At 32.1% G+C, this 20,179-nt stretch overlaps 3 protein-coding genes across 3 annotated transcripts; 1 reads left to right on the top strand and 2 right to left on the bottom strand.

Annotated features, from left to right (window-relative positions):
• Positions 1-103: 103 nt before the first annotated feature.
• Phum_PHUM433300 (tetraspanin-14, putative) lies at positions 104-1,368 on the top strand (the record flags this gene model as incomplete). The annotated part of the gene is made up of 6 exons (XM_002429402.1): positions 104-190; positions 277-480; positions 582-755; positions 824-955; positions 1,027-1,191; positions 1,297-1,368. 6 exons carry the CDS (start codon positions 104-106, stop codon positions 1,366-1,368), a joined length of 834 nt encoding a protein of 277 aa, XP_002429447.1.
• Positions 1,369-8,260: 6,892 nt separating this feature from the next.
• Positions 8,261-8,869, bottom strand: Phum_PHUM433290 (uncharacterized protein; the record flags this gene model as incomplete). Its single annotated transcript, XM_002429401.1, has 2 exons — positions 8,261-8,718; positions 8,797-8,869. The coding sequence occupies 2 exons, from the start codon at positions 8,867-8,869 to the stop codon at positions 8,261-8,263; spliced, it is 531 nt and encodes a 176-aa protein (XP_002429446.1).
• Positions 8,870-11,537: 2,668 nt separating this feature from the next.
• Positions 11,538-12,669, bottom strand: Phum_PHUM433280 (transcription factor Sox-2, putative; the record flags this gene model as incomplete). Its single annotated transcript, XM_002429400.1, has 2 exons — positions 11,538-11,731; positions 11,820-12,669. 2 exons carry the CDS (start codon positions 12,667-12,669, stop codon positions 11,538-11,540), a joined length of 1,044 nt encoding a protein of 347 aa, XP_002429445.1.
• Between the last annotated feature and the right edge of the window lie 7,510 nt (positions 12,670-20,179).

Below are 20,179 nucleotides of genomic sequence, written 5' to 3'. Positions count from 1 at the left end.
TTGAATTAAATCAATACGTTATTTAAAAAGTTTTTAAATGATATAACTACGATACAGTTAAATAAATAATTTTTTTTGTCATATTTGTTAACAGCTTAACGAAATGTCACGGAGAAGAAGAAGAAATAGTTTTACATATGTCAGCCCATGTGTTAAATACATGATATTTCTTTTGAATTTTGTTTTTTGGGTACGTTTAATAAATTAAAAAAAATTTTATTCATTTACTCTTGTAATATTGCCAATACGAACGTGTTTTATTATTGTTTTATTCAGTTATTAGGAGGATTACTAATTGGAGTTGGATTGTACACTTTTGTTGATAAATGGCAAGCAACGGGATTGGTCAAAGTTGAAACAATCTACGATATAGTTTTAAACATTTCTTTAGTTATAATTATTGCTGGAGGAGTTATTTTTATTGTATCATTTGCTGGATGTGTGGGTGCACTTAGAGAAAATACATGTCTTTTAAAATTCGTACGTACTCCCCAAAATAAAAGAAAAAGAATGAATTCATTTTGTTCGAGTCATTTCTTCCTTAAATGGGTAACAAGATTTTTTTTTTTTTTTTTTTCCAGTATTCCCTTTGTTTACTTATATTTTTCCTATTGGAAATGGCCATTGCTGTAATAGGATTTGTTTTTCCACACACATTACACAGCATGCTAGAAGAAAATTTAACTGATAAAATAATACACAGTTACCGAGAAGATCTTGATTTGCAAAATTTTATCGATTTTGCACAGCAAAAGGTAATCATTTTATTTATTAATCACATTAATTTATAACCATATCACATAATTGTAATTTAATTTTTTAGTTTCAATGTTGTGGTTTGAGTTCGGAAGGTTACATTGATTGGTCTAAAAACGAATACTTTAATTGTTCGTCTAAAAGCGTGGAAGGATGCGGAGTACCATTTTCATGTTGCATAAACGCCACAAATATTTTTGTAAGTTTCATATTTTATTCCTTCATGAATTGCAGTATTTTATATATTAAAACATTTTATAAACATTCCAGAGTGGATTAGTTAACATAATGTGTGGATACACAGTTCAAGAATTAAGCGTTGCAGAAGCGAGTAAAAAAATATGGACTTCGGGATGCATTGAAAGTGTTCGATCGTGGGGAGAAAGAAATCTTTACACTTTAGCCGGTGTGGCTTTAGGAGTTGCCTTATCACAAGTAAATTTTTTTATGATAAAAAATAAAAAATTTTTTTTGAATGAATTCATTTAATTAATTAATTTTTTTAAAAAAAAAAAAAAAAAAAAAAAAAAAAACTTTCAGCTGTTTGTCATTTATTTGGCTAAAACATTAGAAGGACAAATTGATATGCAAAAAGCAGGTTGGGATACATGAAACATAGCTCACCATCTTGGATGAGAGATATGCATCCAAGGTCAGTTATTATAAATCGAACATAAAATCATAAATGGAAGTTTTTTTTTCATTTTCTTACTTTTTTAAACGATTACAAAAATCATAAACTGTAAATTATTATTATTATCATCGAGTGTGAGTCATCAAAGATGGTGGTGCATCATAATCGAATGGGAAAACTAATGAAAATTTTTTTATATATATATATAAATGTATGTGTGTGTGTGTGTGTTATCAATGTTTTTTTTTTTTTTTTTTTTTTGGGGGACCAAAAGTTTGAATTTAGTGATGCCGGTGAAATGTTTATTTTAAAATTAATAAATAAATAAATAAAAAATGTGCCATGTTGATCCTTTTCTAATAATTTTTTAAAAGAAAAATGACAAATAATAATAATCGAAGCACAAAAAAATTTTTTACATAAGAAAAAAGGTCACATTCTGTTTGAATATTATTATTATTATCATTATTATTATTATTATTATTATTGATTTGAAATGTATAGAGAGATAAATTGTAATTTTTCTTTTTTTTTTGTGCCATTTTAACAAAAAGTAAAAAATAAATAAATAAATAAATAATGTATTTAAGATTGTGCCAAAATTATATTTATATATGTGTGTGTATGTAGATAAGAATATTGATGACGTATGAGACGATGTGACAACGTCACGCAAAAAAAAAAAATTTATTTTTATTAATTTTTTAAAATAATAATAATAATAATTATGATGGGGATGATGCATAAATTAAAAATGTGTTTATTATTATATTTAAATGTATATCGTTTGTGTAATAATTGTAAGGGGAGATTTAATAGATAGAGGGGAGGGGAAGAGAAGAAAAACGTCACAATTATTGTAAAAAAAAAAAAAAATAGAGATAATAATAATAAAAACCGGGAAAATGTTTGTCGTTTACCAAGTTTTATTATTATTATTTATGTAAAAATTGGAAAAAAATCATATCAATCGTGTTATGACGTGTTGTTATCGACAACAACAAATACAATAATAATAATAATAATAAGTTAATTGTCATTTTTTGTCGTCTGCTTAATTTTTTTTTTTTTTTTTTTTTTTTTCGGGGCTTCCTTCTCGCGTACGAAACGAATGTTAATATTAATAATAATAATTATTGCCATTTTTTTTTCTCTCGTCTTATTTTTTTAAAATGATAGTAGTTGTAATAATAATAATAATAATAATAATAATAATAATAATAATAATGATAATAATAATATTTTCATACAGTTAAATTTATGAATAAGTAAATAAATTATTTAATAGTCGAAAAAGTATAAATTAGTTACCAAAAATAAGAAAATTTATTATTATTATTATTATTATTATTAATCATTGCCGTAGTAATAGTGTCGTACGAAACGGATATGGAATCCAGGGGAAGATAAGGGGAGGTGAAGGGAAAGGGAAAAAAAATGATTTGACGCATTCCAGCCAATCAATCAATGAATGATTTTTTTAATAATTATTTTTTTGTAAATTTTTTTTTTTTTTTTACGATCAATATTTATGTCGGAAATTTTGTACTAATAATAATAATAATAATAATAATATTTTATAATATGTTTAAGTGTATTTTTTCTAGAATTTTCCTTGCGCTCCTCCTCCCTCCCCTTTCTTCCTCTTTCTCCTCCTCTTTCTCCCTCCCGACGGTTCCTTCCCTACCCGTTCCTTTCCCGATTTATAATCGATTTCAAGGAATGAATGAATCGTCCGTTAAAACAATAAAAATGTCGTAAACTACAAACAGAACAAACAAACAACAACAACAACAAACAAAATTATTAAATAAAAAAAAAAATTTCAAGCCGACGTAAAAACTTCCCGATGGAAATAATAATAAATTTTCTTTTTCCCCGTCGTTTATTATTATTATTATTATTACCACGATCATTTTTTTTTTGCTTTCCAGATTAATAATAATAATGATAATAATAATAATAATAATAAATTTAAAAAACGAAAAGTAAACGGAAATGATTCCGGTTAGTGAAAGGAAAAAAACAAAAAATTAATATGGGAAATTTTTTTTACTTAAATTCCTACCGGAAGTAATAAAAACCTGGAATATTTTTTAGATTTTTCTACAAAACGATCGATACTGGAAAAATTCACTATTATCATTATTATTAGTATTATTATGATCATCATTAACAAACGGAATTAAATTTGAAAAAAAAAAAAAAGATTTTGATTTAATTGAAAAATAAAAAAAACAAGACAAACGCAAGCATCATCATCATTATTATTATCATTATCATCATCATCATTATCATCATCATTATTATTATCATTATTATCATCATCATCATCATCATTATTATCATCAGTTTTTTTTTTTTTTTTATTCTCCAGAGTGAGGAGAAAATTTAAACGACAAACACTCGAATATTAAAATTTTATGACGTCATCAATTGAAATTTCCTTTTAAATTTTTTTTACAAAAGCTCAACACCAACAAACAAACAAACAAACAACAAACGATTTAAAAAAAAAAAAAAAAAATTTTTTTTTTTTACTTTCATAAATTATTTTTATTGAATTTTTCTAATAAATTCGATAAGGAAAACAAACGAGCCGTACAAATTAGAAATCAACGAACAACAACAAACAACAACAACCAAATATTATTATTATTATTATTAAAGAAAAAATGTTTGTTAGATGACTTGAATATTTGCAAATTCATTTCGATATAAGGGCGTCGTCGTCGTCATTTGATTTACAAACCATATTGAAATTTTTTTCTTTTTTTTTTTGTGGTTGTTGTTTGTACGACAACAACAACCCGCCGCGTTGTTATTTTTTTTTTTTTTCGTAGAAAATTTCATAGCATAATAATAATAATCTTAAAAAAAAAAAAATGAAAGGCGCGCCCTCCATGTTATTTTCCGGAGTGCCCCGAAATGATAATTTTTTTTTTTTTTCTCCAGCAAAACCGTTTATTATTTTTTTAGTTCTGGTTTTAAACTTTTACGTACTGGAGAAAATATTATTATTATTATTATTCGTAACGACAAAAAAAAAACAACTTCGATGACAATAAATACATTCGAATACGTGTGACGAATTTTAATTTTCTTTTTTTTTTTTCTCTCTCCAGCAGAAGAAGAGATTATTAAGAGGGTTTGTTGTTCATTTTCCAGAAATTTCTACTCTTTTTTTTATCCCGGAGTATTCCAGATAAAAATTATGATAATTTTATTATTCCTGTCGTTATTTATTACGTAAAAAAGACACAAACACACACGCTAGGTCGGTCGGTTGTTGTTGTTTTTATCATAGCCTGGAGAACATCGGAATTTATTTATGGATAACAAAAAAAAAAAATAAAATGATACGTTTCGAACAAAGGGTGGAGAACAATTATATGGAATTATATTATTATCATTATTATTATTATTATTATTATGATTTTTTTTTTTTGAATCAGTCGGCAAAACTAAAAAAAAAATTTTTTTTTAAAATAATTAAATATAAAACGTCCACCTTCCGATCACGATTTTTTTCTTTTTCTTTCTTTTTTTTTCATTCATTAATTGATTCGTAACTTGCAATTTATTTTCTTATCTCTTACGCACACACACCCTCCTTCCCTCCTCCTACTTCTCCTCCTCCTCCCCGTTTGTTGTTGTTTGTTAGCCCCCCCCCCCCCCCGTTTTTTTTAAAAATAGGAGAATCGGAGAAGGAATGCGGGGATTATAAGGCCGGTTTGAAATTTCAAAAAAAAAAAAGGAAAAATTTATTTATTTCGGAATGGATTGATCGATAAATCGATCGATCGATCGATCGATTTATCGATATATCGATTGCATCCGTCGGATTACACCACGAAAACGAATTACGGGAAAAACTTAATTTTTTATAAACTCTCCAAAAAAAAAAAATAAAAAATAAAATAAATAAATAAATGACAACGCAAAAGTTTGAAATAAATAAAAAAAACATTATTGATTCCTTTGATTGCCTTTTAAACAAACAAACAAATCAACAAACCGATAAACAAACAAACGAACAAATTTACCGTAAGGGAAAAATCTAAAAAGAAAAATTTTTTAAATATGATATATTTTCCTTTCTTTTCTTATTTTTTTTCCTTTTTTTTATTTTTAAATCGTGCCCGAGAAACAAACAAAAACAAACGGAAACTAATAAACAAACAAACAAACAAACAAACCAACAAACAAATTTATCGTAACGGAAAAATCAAAAAAAAAAAAAATTAAAAAATATTAAAAAAATTTTCCTCTTTTTTTTCTTAAATTTTTTTTTTTTTTGTATTTCTCTTAAACCGTGCGGGAGAAACAAACGGAAGCAAAACAAACAAATGATCAAACAAACAAATCAACGAACAAATGAACAAACAAGTAAACAAACAAACTTACCGTAACGGAAAAATCCAAAAAAAAAAACTTCAAAAACAACAAATTTTCTTCTTTTTTTCCTTACATTTTTTTTCCTTTTTTTTATATTTTTAAATCGTACGCGAGAAACAAACGAAAACAAACAAGCAAACAAACAGAAACAAACTAACAAACAAACAAATTCACCGCAACTCAAAAATCAAAAATAAAAATAGAATAAAAATAAAAAAATTCGACGTTTGTGTGAACGAATTCGTTCGAATAATAAAATAATAAAAGACTCGAATCGAATAAAATTTTTTTTTTTTTTCCCTTTAAATTTATAACTTTATAGAATTTCCGGTTAATATCACGACCGGTGGATTTAAAATCATAACTTCCGGTCGTTCGATATATTTTATTATTTCCTTTATAATCCGCTCACACATTCAACTCGCTACTCCCGAACTCAACAAAAAAAAATTTTTAAATTATTTTTATTATTATTATTATTATTATTATTATTATTATTGTAATTTACCAAAAAAATTTTTCTTCTTCTTCCACTTTTTCTTCTTCCACTTCTTGTTGTTTCTTTCACATTTGACAAATTTGTTTTAATTTATAAAACGAAGTTGAAAAAAAAAAAATAAAAATGTAAAAGGGCATCACCGAGTACGACGATTTATTATTATTTTCATCAAAGTTAAAAAGTTGTCGGTTGTCGGTTGTTGGTTGTTGGTGATGAAATGAAGAAACCCCTCCCCAACCCCCAATCCCCCTTCTCTCTCTCCTTCGTGGAGATACTCAGTCAACATTAAAAAAAAAAAAAAAAAAATTCTAATTTGGACCTTTCCATCATGTTCCTTCCCCTTTCCTCCCTTTCCCTCCCTCTTCCTTCTTCCCCCCTTTGAAAAATATATTTTCCACCGGAGGGGCAAGTATTATTATTATTATTATTCTTTTTGTTTGATGACTGACAACTCGCAAGACAAAAGATTTTAATAAAAAAAGATCAAAAGGTAGAAGAAGTTTTTATGTCGGAAGGAAAAAATGGTGGAATGGAATTATGACGTCATCATAACAAACACATTTGCCACATTTCATCTTCATTAACTTTTTTTTTTTTTTTTTTATGATTTATTAATTAGATTCATGTCATGTCCATGAATTCTTTTAATTATATTTAATTCCCATATGCTAAACATAAGCGGTTTTGTTTTTCTCACAAAAAAAAAAATTAATCCTCGAGGGCGTTCGTTTGTCCGTTTGTCGTGCGTTTAGACGAAAATGAAGACGCACGCGTGTTTACGACGTTTAATTATTTAATACTTTTTTTTTCTTTTCTAATTCCACGGCAAGAGGGGAGGGGGTAAAGAAATGTACGAAGAAAAAAATTGAATTAAAATGAAATGAAATTTTTTTTTTTTTATCAATAGTCAGGAATCAATCGATCGATCGATTGATCGATTGATTGATTTATTGATTGATTGTTTTTAATGAGTTTGTGTGTGTGTGTGTAGGAGTGGGAGAAACAAACTCGGTGGTCTTAACATTACATCAAACCGTTACTTATTTTATTTTTATTATCTTTCTTTCTTCTACTTTTTCTACTTCCACTTCTACTACTAATTACCTTGATTTTTTACTTTTCTTAACTAAAACGTCTCGTACTTGATGAACTCGAATGATCTTAACAACTTAATTGCATTATTTCATGCCCCTCCCCCTTCCTCCACTTCCTCCAATTACTCTTTTTCTTTCCTTTTAACTTTCCCCATACATATTCCCATTTTCGCAATTTTTGCCATTTCGTATAAATATTAAGTCAAGTGAAAAGTAAAAGAAAGGAGGAGGGGTTTACGCAAAGGGAAACGATGTGATTGGTGGAAAATGAAATGAAAGGAAAGGGGAAGGGAAAAAAGTAAAAGAGGGAATGAAAATTAATATGATGGGGGATTTTCGAAATGGAGGAGAGGTGGGGGAAAAAGAAAAAATTTAATTGGTGGAAAATAATAAGAGGGGAGGAGAGTGTTGTAGTGATTGGCGGGAAAGGGGGGAAGAAAAAGGAAAAGGTTGAAAATAAAACCTTTTTTTTTTTTTTTGTTTTTCCAATTGATCGAATAAATATAGTATAATATAATAATATGAACAATATTATACTACATATGTATACAATATATAAATGCTATCTATCATTATTATCATCATTATCATTATAATTATCATTATCATTAATATTATTATCATTATTATCATTATTATTATTCACAACCATATCGCATGACGTCACAACGCGTTGCTCACACAACCGAGAAAGAAATTTTGGACAATTAGGAGGGGCTAAGAGTATTCACAACGGGAATTCAATTCCAACAGGATAAGATTCCTGTTTTTCCCTTCCCTCCCCTGCCCTCACCGTTTACGATAAACCGGATATACCGAGTGATAAGTTTTTTTTTTTTTTCTAATGTCGTCTGCATCCGTCCCTTCTTCTTCTTTCTTTCAACTGCTGTAGCAAGTTTTTCTAACACCCGCCAAAATGACGCTGAAATCATCTTCGGATTTCAAAGGTTCGAAACCTTGTCCCGGATAATTTCCGTGTTCGCTTTTAACGTCGACGCTCTGATGATAGTAATTGGGTGCCGTCACGACGCCATGATGAGGATAATTGTGATTCGAATCCATTCTTTGTCCCTCGCAACTCCTACCGTATTTTATGTATTTGTCGAATTCGCTCCTGTCGACGCAGTGCTCGGCACCGTCCGTGGGTAATATTATATCTTGAGCGATGGCGTCCATGCTGGGTTGTATACAGTTGAGGTGATTTATCATCGTCGTCGTCGTTGCCGTCGTCGCCGACGCTGCTGCTGCTGCTGCTGCTGCCGCCGCCGCCGCAGTCCCATGATTACTCGTATATGATTGAGATCTATCGTCGTTTGAAAGAACTGGAATTTGAGTACCTGAAAATGACAAAATTTCAATTCGTTATAATTCGTTTTGTGACGTCATCACTCTACACATTTTCCCTTTTCGCTTACAACTTTTTCGCGCGTGCGTGCGTGCGTGTGCACGCACACACGCACGCACGTGACTCACTCGAATATGCAACATTTAAATTTAGCTTGAAATCGTATACTCGCGATCACGATTTAACAATAACACAGTCAATTAAAATCGTCACATGTATAATAAATGATGGTTTTACATTCCAATCATCCAACTGTGAACAACAATTTAACACTCATCATTGTTTTACCCTCCATCTTGAAAATGATGATAATGATGATGATAATGCCTTTTCAATTACTTTACTACCCGACGGAGTAAAAAAAAAAAAGGTTGTTGTTTCGAAATTCAAAAAAAAAATGTCCGCGATGGGGGACATATTTATCGTGATGAGCAGACGACGCTGCTGCTCGTGAAAAGTAGGAATGAGTTAATGATGGGAGAGAATCACGTTTTTATAATAAAAATACAAAATTATTATCCCGTTAAAATTGTCAATCGTTTACAAACGGGTGAGAGAAAGACAGAGAGAGAGAGAGAGAGAGAGAGAGAGAGAGAGAGAGAGAGAGAGAGAGAGAGAGAGAGAGAGAGAGAGAGAGATAGGGGGAAAAAACACGAGCACGAGTTTGAAAAAGAAAACCGCAAAAGAAAAAAAAAAGGTTTTTTTGCGGTTGGCGACTGGAAAACCTCGCGTCGTCGTCGTCGTCGTCGTCGTCGCCCTCAAATATTAATAATAATTAATCGTCGGGTGAAGTAGTGGCAGGTACCAGCGGTCGCACCATCGGTGGTGGCACCGGCGGCGGTGGTACCGTCGGCGGTGAAAATGAGGGAACGAACAAAAAGGAAAAAAAAAATTCAAATCAAAGTCGCGTATTTTCCATTTAATTCATTGTAACCGTCATCGTCTTCTACGTCATCATCATCATAGTCTACGTCATCATCACCATCGTCATCAACTCAAAAACATCCAAAATAATAATAATAATGATAAAACGAACTGACCGATACCTTAAAACAACGAAACGAAACGGTCATAATAAATCTTTAATTCTCCCCCCTTCCCTTCTCTTTCCTTCTCTTCGCCTCAATACCCGTAGGATAATTTATTATTATTATTATTATTATCATCATCATAGAGTAATATCGAGCGGTGCGAAATCTTATTATCGGAAAATAAAAATAATTAAAGAGAAAAAGAAAAGGAAAAAAATTCAAATAGAGACACGATTTATAATTACCCGCCATCTTCTTTTTTTTTTTTTTATTTGTCCTTATTATCTTTTATTAATCAATAAATCAATAAATCAATTTTGTCTATATAAAATAAAAAATAAATAATTTCTGGGTGTTAATAATCACGATTTCGAATGAGAAAGAAAGAAAGAAAGAAAGAAAGAGAGAGCGAGAGAGAGAGAAAGAGAGAAAGAGAGAAAGAGAGAAAGAGAGAAAGAGAGAAAGAGAGAGAGAGAGAGAGAGAGAGAGGGGAAAACAAATTCAAACAAATTTAATTAAATCATTTCGTTTTCGTATTTTTCCGCTAGAAAAATGGCGGCGGCGGACATTTTAAACGTAATTAATACTGGAGGGAACTGGAGAAAAACTGGAAAGGAGAATAAAGGGGGATAGAGGGGGAAAGTAGAGGAAAGGGAAATTTTAACGAACGCGAAAAAAAAAAAAAAAAAAAAAAAAAAAACATTTTTTAATTTTTCTTATAACTTTCGAAAACTTTCATTTAATTAATTCGTGTCATTATACAAACGTGAAAATTGTTTTTGTCGTAGTCGTAGTCGTAGATTTTTTAAAGCCACGATAAACTGCTCGATCGTGACGAAATAACGAAAATAATAATAATAATAATAACGGAAAATAAAAAATTTTCTCTTCCGACATTTTTAATTAGTTTCGTACAACAAAAAACTAAAAAATGTTTTCGTCGGTTTTTTTTTTTTTTTACAGGATGCGAATTTAAAGGTAGGACGTCAATCAAACGGGGGGGGGGGAGGAAACAAAAAACAAAATGGCGGATCGTTAATGGTAGGCAATACATACATGGGTTAAAATCAAAAGAGAAAAATTAACGAAACATATTTTTAAATAGGACGATATGGAAGAAGAAAATGTAGTGGAAGAAGAAGAAAATGCAGTGGAAGAAGAAGAAGGTTTAAAACATGTGGAAATGATAAAAAAGCAAAAAAAAGAAAGATGAGCAATGAACTTTTATTAACAATGGAAAAAAAAAAAAAAAAAATCAAGTATCGGTTTTCGATTTCGTCAATAATGGGAGTCGACAATTCAAAGTTTCAAGGTTTTTTTTTTTTTTTTTTTTTTTAAAAAAAAAAGAACATTCTGGAAAGTTTTTTTTTTTTTAAACTCAATGCAAGAATCAAATTACGGCAAATAATAATAATAATAATGATTGCTGTAGGCATTCGCAGGCCAATGGATGGACGAAGAAAAAAAAAAAAAAAAAAAAAAAAAAAAAAACGTTGGTTTGTTTGTTTTTTTAATGGTTTTAAGTTGGTACACTTATCAGGGGGGGGTCATCTAACCCTGAAGACACACACACACACGCACCACCACGTTCATCTTACCACGAAATCAAAAACAAACGTTTTTCGTATCGTGTAAACAATTTTTAACAATCAGATTATGTGGAGAAAAAAAAAAAAAAAAAAAAAAAAACTATTAAACGATGATGATGATGATGATTTGTGAATGGAGGTAAACAAAAATTTTCCCGGAACGAAATTTTTCCTAGAGAGAGATAGAAAATTCACTCACCGGTATAATGGTCTTGCCTTAGGATGTTGTGGTAGTGTGAAGGATTACCGTACGTTTCGCTTATGTACGGAGATGTTGATGATGATTGAGTTATGCTCGAAGTTGTCGGTGGGTACATGTGAGTCGAAGCGTTCGCGGATAACACGTGACTTTCTTGAGCCGTCGCAACTGGTGGGAAATACGTTCCTGGAAAACAAAAAAACGTTCGGTTATGAATTATTCCCTTTTTTTTTTTTTAACGTTCGTTGTTTTACTTCGATGTTCTTCCTCTCACCTGTCACGATCCCTGTGTGTTCGTACGTTCTTTGATTACTGCACATCATAACGACTCCGTTCGTGAGACTCATGGCAGCTATCGGAGTTTGCGTGACGCCGCCCGTCACACCATGATGACCGACACCCAAATTCGACGAAGGACCGTAAGAATTATGCGTTTGTTGAAATCTATTGAACCGGAAATCTTGACTATGAGCCTCGTAACTGTTGTAATTTTTTTTCTTGTCGTGCGAGTCTTTTTCCTGTTCCATCGGAGACATTTCCGGAGTCGGCAAAGATGAATTTTTTTCAACTCCATCCATTTTCCCTCCTCCCTGTTTGGAGTGATCTTCGGAATGAGTCGAATCTAAACTGCTTTGCGGTTGTTGGACCGTGTCGTTTTTCATTTCCGGCGTGCTCGGAGGGGATGCTTCGGGAGTGTGAAGTATCGGAGTCGTGCTATACGGGGAACCGAACGTGCTCGGAGATTTACTATAGTAATAAGGGCTTTGCATGGGTGAAGCGACTTGATGAATGAAACTATTTTGCGGCATAGAATAACTATACTGGTATTTATTCGACGGAGATCCCGGATAAGGTCCCGGAGTCGACGACGGTCTACGTCCTCCCGATGCGCTCGTCGACGAGGGACTGCTGAGTCCCGGAGGACTCGCACCACCACCTCCTACTCCTCCTCCTCCGACGCCGCCACCTCCGCCACCACCTCTTTTATTATGCTTTCTCCTTCTCGGACGGTATTTGTAATTGGGATGTTCTTGCATGTGTATGACCCTCAATCTTTCGGCTTCTTCGACGTAGGGTCTTCTATCAGTCGGAGTTAACGCTTTCCATTTTTTACCTGCCAACATGTTTTTATGACGTCATTATTAAATCAATCAATTCTCATCTATTATTATTATTATTATTACGGTAATTAAAAGGCAATTTCGTATCGGATATTAAATTCTACAAAATGATAAGAGCCATACGTTTGCATTTGACCACGTCATCATTCGCGATCAATTTTAACAACAAAAAAAATCATTATTATTATTATTATTATTAATAAAAATTTCTTTTTTAAACATCGTGTGCATGTATGTACAAATATTTAACAAAAAAAAAAAAAAAGTGGGCTGACCTGTAGGTTCCGCATACAGGCACCGAAATTTTTTGATTAACTTTTTTTTTTTTTTTTGCCAAACACAAAAGACGACGTACCTGAATTTTTTTTTTTATTTAACGCGAACCGGCACAGTTAGTTATAAAAACAACAACAATAACAAAAGTTATTTAAATATTAAAAAATAATAATAATAATAATAATAATGCAAGACAGTAACGAATTAATTTTGACAACAAAAAAAAACAAAACAAAATGAGAGAGAGAGAGAGAGAGAGAGAGATAGAAAGAGGAAAATGATAAAGATTAAAAAAAAGAAAATGGTGTCACAGGTTATTTAAACCTCCCCCTTCCCACCCCCTTACTCCCCATCCCCCTCCCCCCCAAAAAATAAATAAATAAATCGGGTCGTTAGATATTAATTAAATTTAATGACGTAAACGTGTCACGTTCGATGGTTGCGTACACGAACGAAATATACGATTGCAACAGTGAGTTCTCGCGATCGCAAAAAAAAATTATTTTACATACTAGTTACACGACATTCCATCCTTTTTTCTTTCCTTCCGCCCGACCGACCAGTTAATGCCACGAAAAAAAAAACAGTAATAATAATAATAATAATGATGATTTTCTCGAGTTAATAATAATTAATAAGAAGCTATTTACGTAGTTATTTATTAAATGGGGAGTAGAAGAAAAAAAAGAAAAAAAAAAGAAAATAATAATAATAATAATAATAATAATAATAATAATAATAATAATAATAATAATAATAATAATAATAACCGGAGGGCCTCCCCATGCGAGAGAGAATTTTTTTTTTTTTTTTATGCTTTTCATAATTACACGTAAAATGACAAAGCAAATACGTTTTTCTGCGCCGAAGCCGTTAAAATAATTTATTGATTAAAAAGGCGTTCGAGGCACAGGCACAGGCACATACAGGCACACACACACATACATACAGGCACACAGGTAGTGAGTAAAGGGAATATTTGACTTCGAGAAAAATGGTTATTCCCTACCTCCACCGCATTCCTATCCCCTTTCCGCCCTTTCCCTCTTTCCCTCTGATCCCATCCACGAAAGAATAACCGATAGTATCTCTCTCTCTCTCTCTCTCTCTCTGTGGATATAAAAAAAAAAAAAAAAAATTGCGAGGGGGATATATATATAAGAAATGGCGAGGGGGAGGGGAGGAAGGAAAAGGATGAAAGGATAAGAGTGGGCAGGGGAGATTAAAAAACACTCATCGCATATCGAAATGCCGTAATATTTTATATATCCCAGGTACGTAGGTAGATGGGTAGATGGGTATATGGGTGGTAGTAGTAGCAGCAACCATACCATCAATTATTAAAATTGGCATCGTGGCATTGAAAACGATTTTCCCCATCTTAAAGATAAAAGAACGCTCTGATATTTTTTCAGGTACGATACGAATATAAACTTTCGAGTAATAAAAATATTTATTTCCACCGTTCGCTACCACGCTTTTTTCTCTCTCTCTCTCTCTCGCATACCTATCTCATTGATTGATTGATTGATTGATTGTTTTTAAACGTACGACTTTGCGCACGCGCTGGAACTGGAATATGATCCAAAGGGCTTCTTTTTTTTTGGAATAAAAAATGCTGCCAGAAGCTGAGAAAGTTTACGCGCAAAATATTTCATTTTTTCTTCATACTTAAATTCTACGCAACAAACAAACAAACAAACAAACAAACAACAAATTCATTCAGCATTCCATTACGTTTCGTTCAAACTAATATTTATTGTAATTTAAATTATTACAAACAGTCGTACCAACCAACTTTCATTTATCAACGTTAAATTTTTTTTTTTTTTCCTTAACGCGAATATATATATATATACCACTTCCGGAACGTTCGATATTTCAAATTCATTCCATCATCATCATCATCATCATCATTTTTTTTTATTGTATTTATTTATTATTATTATTATTAATTCTCGGAACGGTTTATTATTACTTTGCCTACTTATTGAAAAAAAACGAATTCAAACAATAAATGCGGTCATGATCAAGCAGATTTCGTTGCATGTTTTTTTTTTTTTTTTTTTTTTTTTTTCCCCGCCGCCATTTGTGACCACGTCACTCTTCATCGGAAGAAAATAAGAATAAAAAAAAAAAAACAAATTTGCTGCGATAATAATTTTTTTTTTTTTTTTTTTCCTACCGATAAATAATTTTAATTGATTATTAATTACAAGAAGAAGAAGGAGAAGAAGAAGAAGGAGAAGAAGAAGAAGGAGGAGGAGAAGGAAAAGAACCGTTGCAATGTTGTTTACGTACCGCGAGATCAACCACCACGTGAAAACACCACGTGACACACACACGCGGGGGGGAAATCGGAAGAAGGTGGAGGGGAGGATGGGGCGGGAAGGGGGAGGGGAGGGGAGGGAAGGGAAAAGGGCAGAGAATTGACCCAAACCGACCCATACGAAAATAAATTATTAGAGAGAATAATAATGTGCACAGTCACCACAAAATATAACGCATGTCCGCCACATGTGTGCTTTGTCTTGTTTGCCACAATGTATACGAGGTAGACTCAAAGTCGTCTTCTCTCCCTTATCATCATCATCATCATCATCATCATCTTCATCATCATCATTATCATTAGAATTTTTCCAATCAAATCCGTATGGAACAATACCACCCGACCGACCCGATGGCTTTTTGCTTAAACGCGACGGGTAGCCGCCATTTTTTTTTTTTTTTTTTTTTTTTTTTTATTATCAATTAAAATTGTTGCAGTGAGAAAATTATTAATAATAATAATAATAACAATAATAATAATAATAATACGGCGGTGCCAATTGGAATCTTTTTCCATTATTATTATTATTATTTTTTTTTTTTTATAAAAAAACGCCGATTCGTTCTGGAATCGAATAAAAAGTATGGAAAAAGAATTTTCGTCAACAAAAACTCCAGGAACAAAAAAAAAAAAAATTTGTATGTAAACGTTACGAAAATTAATTAGAAAAAAAATTCCAATGATTTACGACTGTAAGAAATGAAAGAGAAAAGAAACGAAGAAACAAAGTAATTTAAAACCGCGTGCGTACGGTGTAAATGTATAATAATGATAATAATGATAATAATAATAATGATGATAATGATAATGATGATGATAAACACGCAGTCGAAAAGATTGTACCTGAATAATTCAACGGTTATTAAAAAACACAACAATCAACTGTATTTTTATACTCTTACGATTCTCCCACTACTACTACTACCGCCGCCGCCACCGCAACAACCGCCGTCGTCGTCGTCGTCGCCGCCACAACAACCGCCACGGACAACAACAACAACAACAACAACGCGTTTAAATTTTTTTTTTTTTTTTTTTTTTGTTTTCGTCAAATTATTTAATGATTAATTTAAAGTCTTTATTTTTACATTAAAAAAAAAAAAAATTTACCTCTAAGCGGGGTAAACTCTCTCTCTCTCTCTCTCTCTCTCTCTTCTTAGAAATTCAAAAATTTGTACTCTATCTCTCTCTTTCTCTCTCTTAATGAGGTCGCGGGGGTGCTTAACTGCTGTGCCACGAATGTGCCACACACACACACACACACACACACGTTCACGTTTGAATATTAGGAGGACACGTGAAAAATCCACGCGTGTGTTTAGAAAAAAAAAAATTTTCTAACAACAACAATAACGTGAATCATTATTATTATTATTAATCTGGTTGTTTGATTTTTGTCGTCATTTTATAAACGGATTAAAAGATATAGACTTAACGCGCGTGCGCGTCAGCCGCGTCAACCGAAGTATCATCGTTTGCAGGTTTGTTGTTTCATCTTTGCCAAATTGTTAAGAATAACAAACAAACAAGCAAACAAACAAACAAGCGAGCGAGCGAACAAACATGCGAACAAACAAACGCAAAACGACGTTATTATTATTTTTTTTTTCAATCGAATAAATAATAATATTTTCACCACGTTTTGTACGCTAACAAACAAACAAACAAACAAAAAATTAAAAATATTTTGTTGTAATAACATTAATAATAATAATAATAATAATTTTTTAATCTCGACGTTTCCAGTCGGTGACTAATAATAAAAAAAAAAAAAAAAAAACATGGAAAAAGGTCGATAGATCAAAGATGTTTGACATTGTTTTTTTTTTTTTTTTTTATTAATTATTGAACGTTTAGGCGGGACGACAACCTTGAACGAGTACGAGTAAGACGACGACGACGACAACAACAACAACAACAACAACAACAACTACAAACCGCCAAGGTGGTGTTGTGTTAACAATTTTATCAAATTTTTACTTATCCTCTCATAATCCAATCGCATCATCACATTGAATTGATACACAAGAACGTGCAAACAACGTGTGAACACGTGTCTTCTTGCGTTGGCGTGTGTGTGCGAGAGCATCGCGGAAACCTTAACACGTTCGTTCATAAAATGGTAAAAGGAGAGAGAGAGAGAGAGAGAGAGAGAATATGGTATGAGGTGAGGTAGGATTTTTTTTTTTTTAAAAAAATGCAACGCGATACCGGTAAATGGACAAACGAACGAACAAACAAACAAACACACAACAAACGACTCAGGAGTCATTGTTAACAAAATGACATATAAAAAAAAAGCCATTGTTCCGAGTAAGACAATGCGGGTTATACAGCAAGGAACTCGATATGCGTCGTGCGTCCTTCAGATCAGCTGTTGTAGACAATGACCTTGACTAGTTGTCTATTGTTTTCTTTTTTTTTTTTAGACAAAATGGGTGTGAATAGTCATATTGTCACATTGGGGAGGAGGGGAAGAGGGAGAGAAAGAGAGAGAGAGAGAGAGAGAGAGAGAGAGGGAGAGGGGGTGTGATTCCGTTAGGAAGATCTAACGACGAAAGTGGGCACATCATAAACATTCATTTCTGGCAGTGCGTGCGTGCGTGCGTGCGTGAGACGCCCAACAACGCATCCATCACCAAATTATCCCAATTGATTACAAAAAGAGAGAGAGAGAGAGAGAGAGTGCGTGTGCTGTTGTTAACGTTGGCGTCACAGGATCGACCTGAATTTAAAATTTAAAATTTAAAAAAAAAAAAAATTATCATCATCATCATTCGTGTCTCTCGCCTACACTTTTCCCCGTCCCCCTCCTCCATCCTCCCCTCTCCCCACCTCACCCCCTCACAGTTTTCCAATTCAAAACGATTTCCGGTCGAATTTATGAATTATTGTAATGTCTTCTGACACGTCATTAACTCGCATAAAAACACACACACACACACACACACACCGTGTTTCTTTTAAAAAATAAACCGGATACAATGGAAAAATGAAATATTTATTCTAGAATGTTCTTATAAAGGTTAATATTTCATTTCGTTTTGATGTTACAAAGAGAAGAGAAAACTATCATTTAACGACTCGTTGCCTACCAACCGTTCGAATAATCTCATTGGAAGTTAAAAAAAAAAAAATTATGAAAAACGAGGTCACTAAAATTTCTTTTTTTTTTTTTTTTTTGTTATCAATCAAAACCAACAACAACAACAAACAAACAAACAGACAAACAAACAAACGAATCCCCCGCACGTCCATTAAGCTTAAAATTTGCGTGAATGATAATAATGATAATAATAATAAAATTTTAGATGGAAACGTCAATCATATACATATTCGATTCACAACCCGGAGAAGGAGGAAGAGGAGGAGGAGGAGGAGGAAGTCGGCGGTTCTCGACGATTGATTGGCGGATATTTTTTCATACGTCACTTCCGCCGACCGTTTTTTTTTGTTAATAATAAAAGTTCGCCTTCGTTTTTTTGCAAACGTTATCAGTGACAAACGTCAAGTTTTTTTTTTTTTTGATTTTCTTTATCTAAACGTGATCGAGGACGTACGAAGAGGAGGTAAAGAAGGCACGAAAAAAAAAAAAAAACAAACAGGTCGATCGATCGATGATAATCAGGTACACACAAAAAAAATCTTTTATAACAAAACCGTTATCCGAAACTCGACCGAATGTAAAAAAAAAAAAAAAAAAAAAAAAAAATTTAATTTTCTTCTATTAATTATTATTAGACTTTACGATATTGTAAAAAAAATCTAATTCCCCGAAAATCTTTTTTTTCTTTTTTTCTATTACGTTGTTACGAAGATTTATTATTATTATTATTATTATTATTATTATTTTTCTTTCTTTGTTTGTTTCTCTCAAAGAATGAATTTGCATGAAAAAAAAAAAGAAATACCCGCGCGCGTACGAATGAGAATGAAAAAAAAAAAAAAAAAAAAAAGTGGCAGGAGAAACAAAAAAAAAAAAAAAACGGTTATAATGAAAGTTATGCAAATGGGTTATTTATTTCATGAATTGAAAAACTTTTTTTTTTTTTTTTTTTTTTTTCTCATTTTGAAAAGATAACAATAATGAATCTTTCCACTACTCTACTACTACGACGCAGACGCCACAAGTCGTGGGAACAAAACAAACACAAACAAAACGAAATTTTTTTTTTTTTTTGCCAAAGTTGCTCTGGCAGAACGCCATTGTTCGTCCGACCGATTAATCCGTTATGCTGCCAATAAATACGTTTAAATTAAAAAAAAATATTATTATTATTAATACCTTCGACTCACTCCTGCCACGACTCTTCAATAATTTTCTTATTAAAAACAAACCGAAAGCTGCTGATTTTTTAAAATTTCGCGAGCGGGAGGAGGAAAAGGAGGAAAAGGGGAGTAACGGTCGTGCGAGGTAGGGGGAGGGGAAGGGGGGAGTCGCAAGAGGACTCCGGGGCGTATCCCCCTTTAAACGCCCTTTTTCACATCACGCAGTACTCAATTTATACTCAAAGTGGGAGATTTTCATATATAAAATCCTTTTGTGATTGTGAATGAAAACGTACGCGACACATTTAATTTCTTCATTTTCACCATTATTATTATTATTATTATTTTCTTTCACGCGTGCGTGCGTGCGTGAGAAAGAGAGCGAGAGAGTGAGGGAGGGAGGGAGAGGGAGGGAATAAACGTGTGGATATTAAATTCCCTTGCATAATTTTCATTATGTTACCATCAACCTGACGAAACCCTTTTGCATAAATTTTTTCTTGTTTTTTTTTTTTTTTATAGGGAGGTCGTAAATCGTATAAACCTGAAAAACCCTGTGATGACGAAACGTTTTTTTCGAATGCGATTGGTTCGAAAAAAAAAACGAAAATAATAATAATAATAATAATAATAATGCAA

Source organism: Pediculus humanus, genomic scaffold, assembly GCF_000006295.1.
Source record: "Pediculus humanus corporis 1103172108202 genomic scaffold, whole genome shotgun sequence".
Lineage (NCBI taxonomy): Eukaryota > Metazoa > Arthropoda > Insecta > Psocodea > Pediculidae > Pediculus > Pediculus humanus.
The sequence above is the reverse complement of the archived record's forward strand: the minus strand, read 5'-3'. Positions and strand labels throughout refer to the sequence as shown.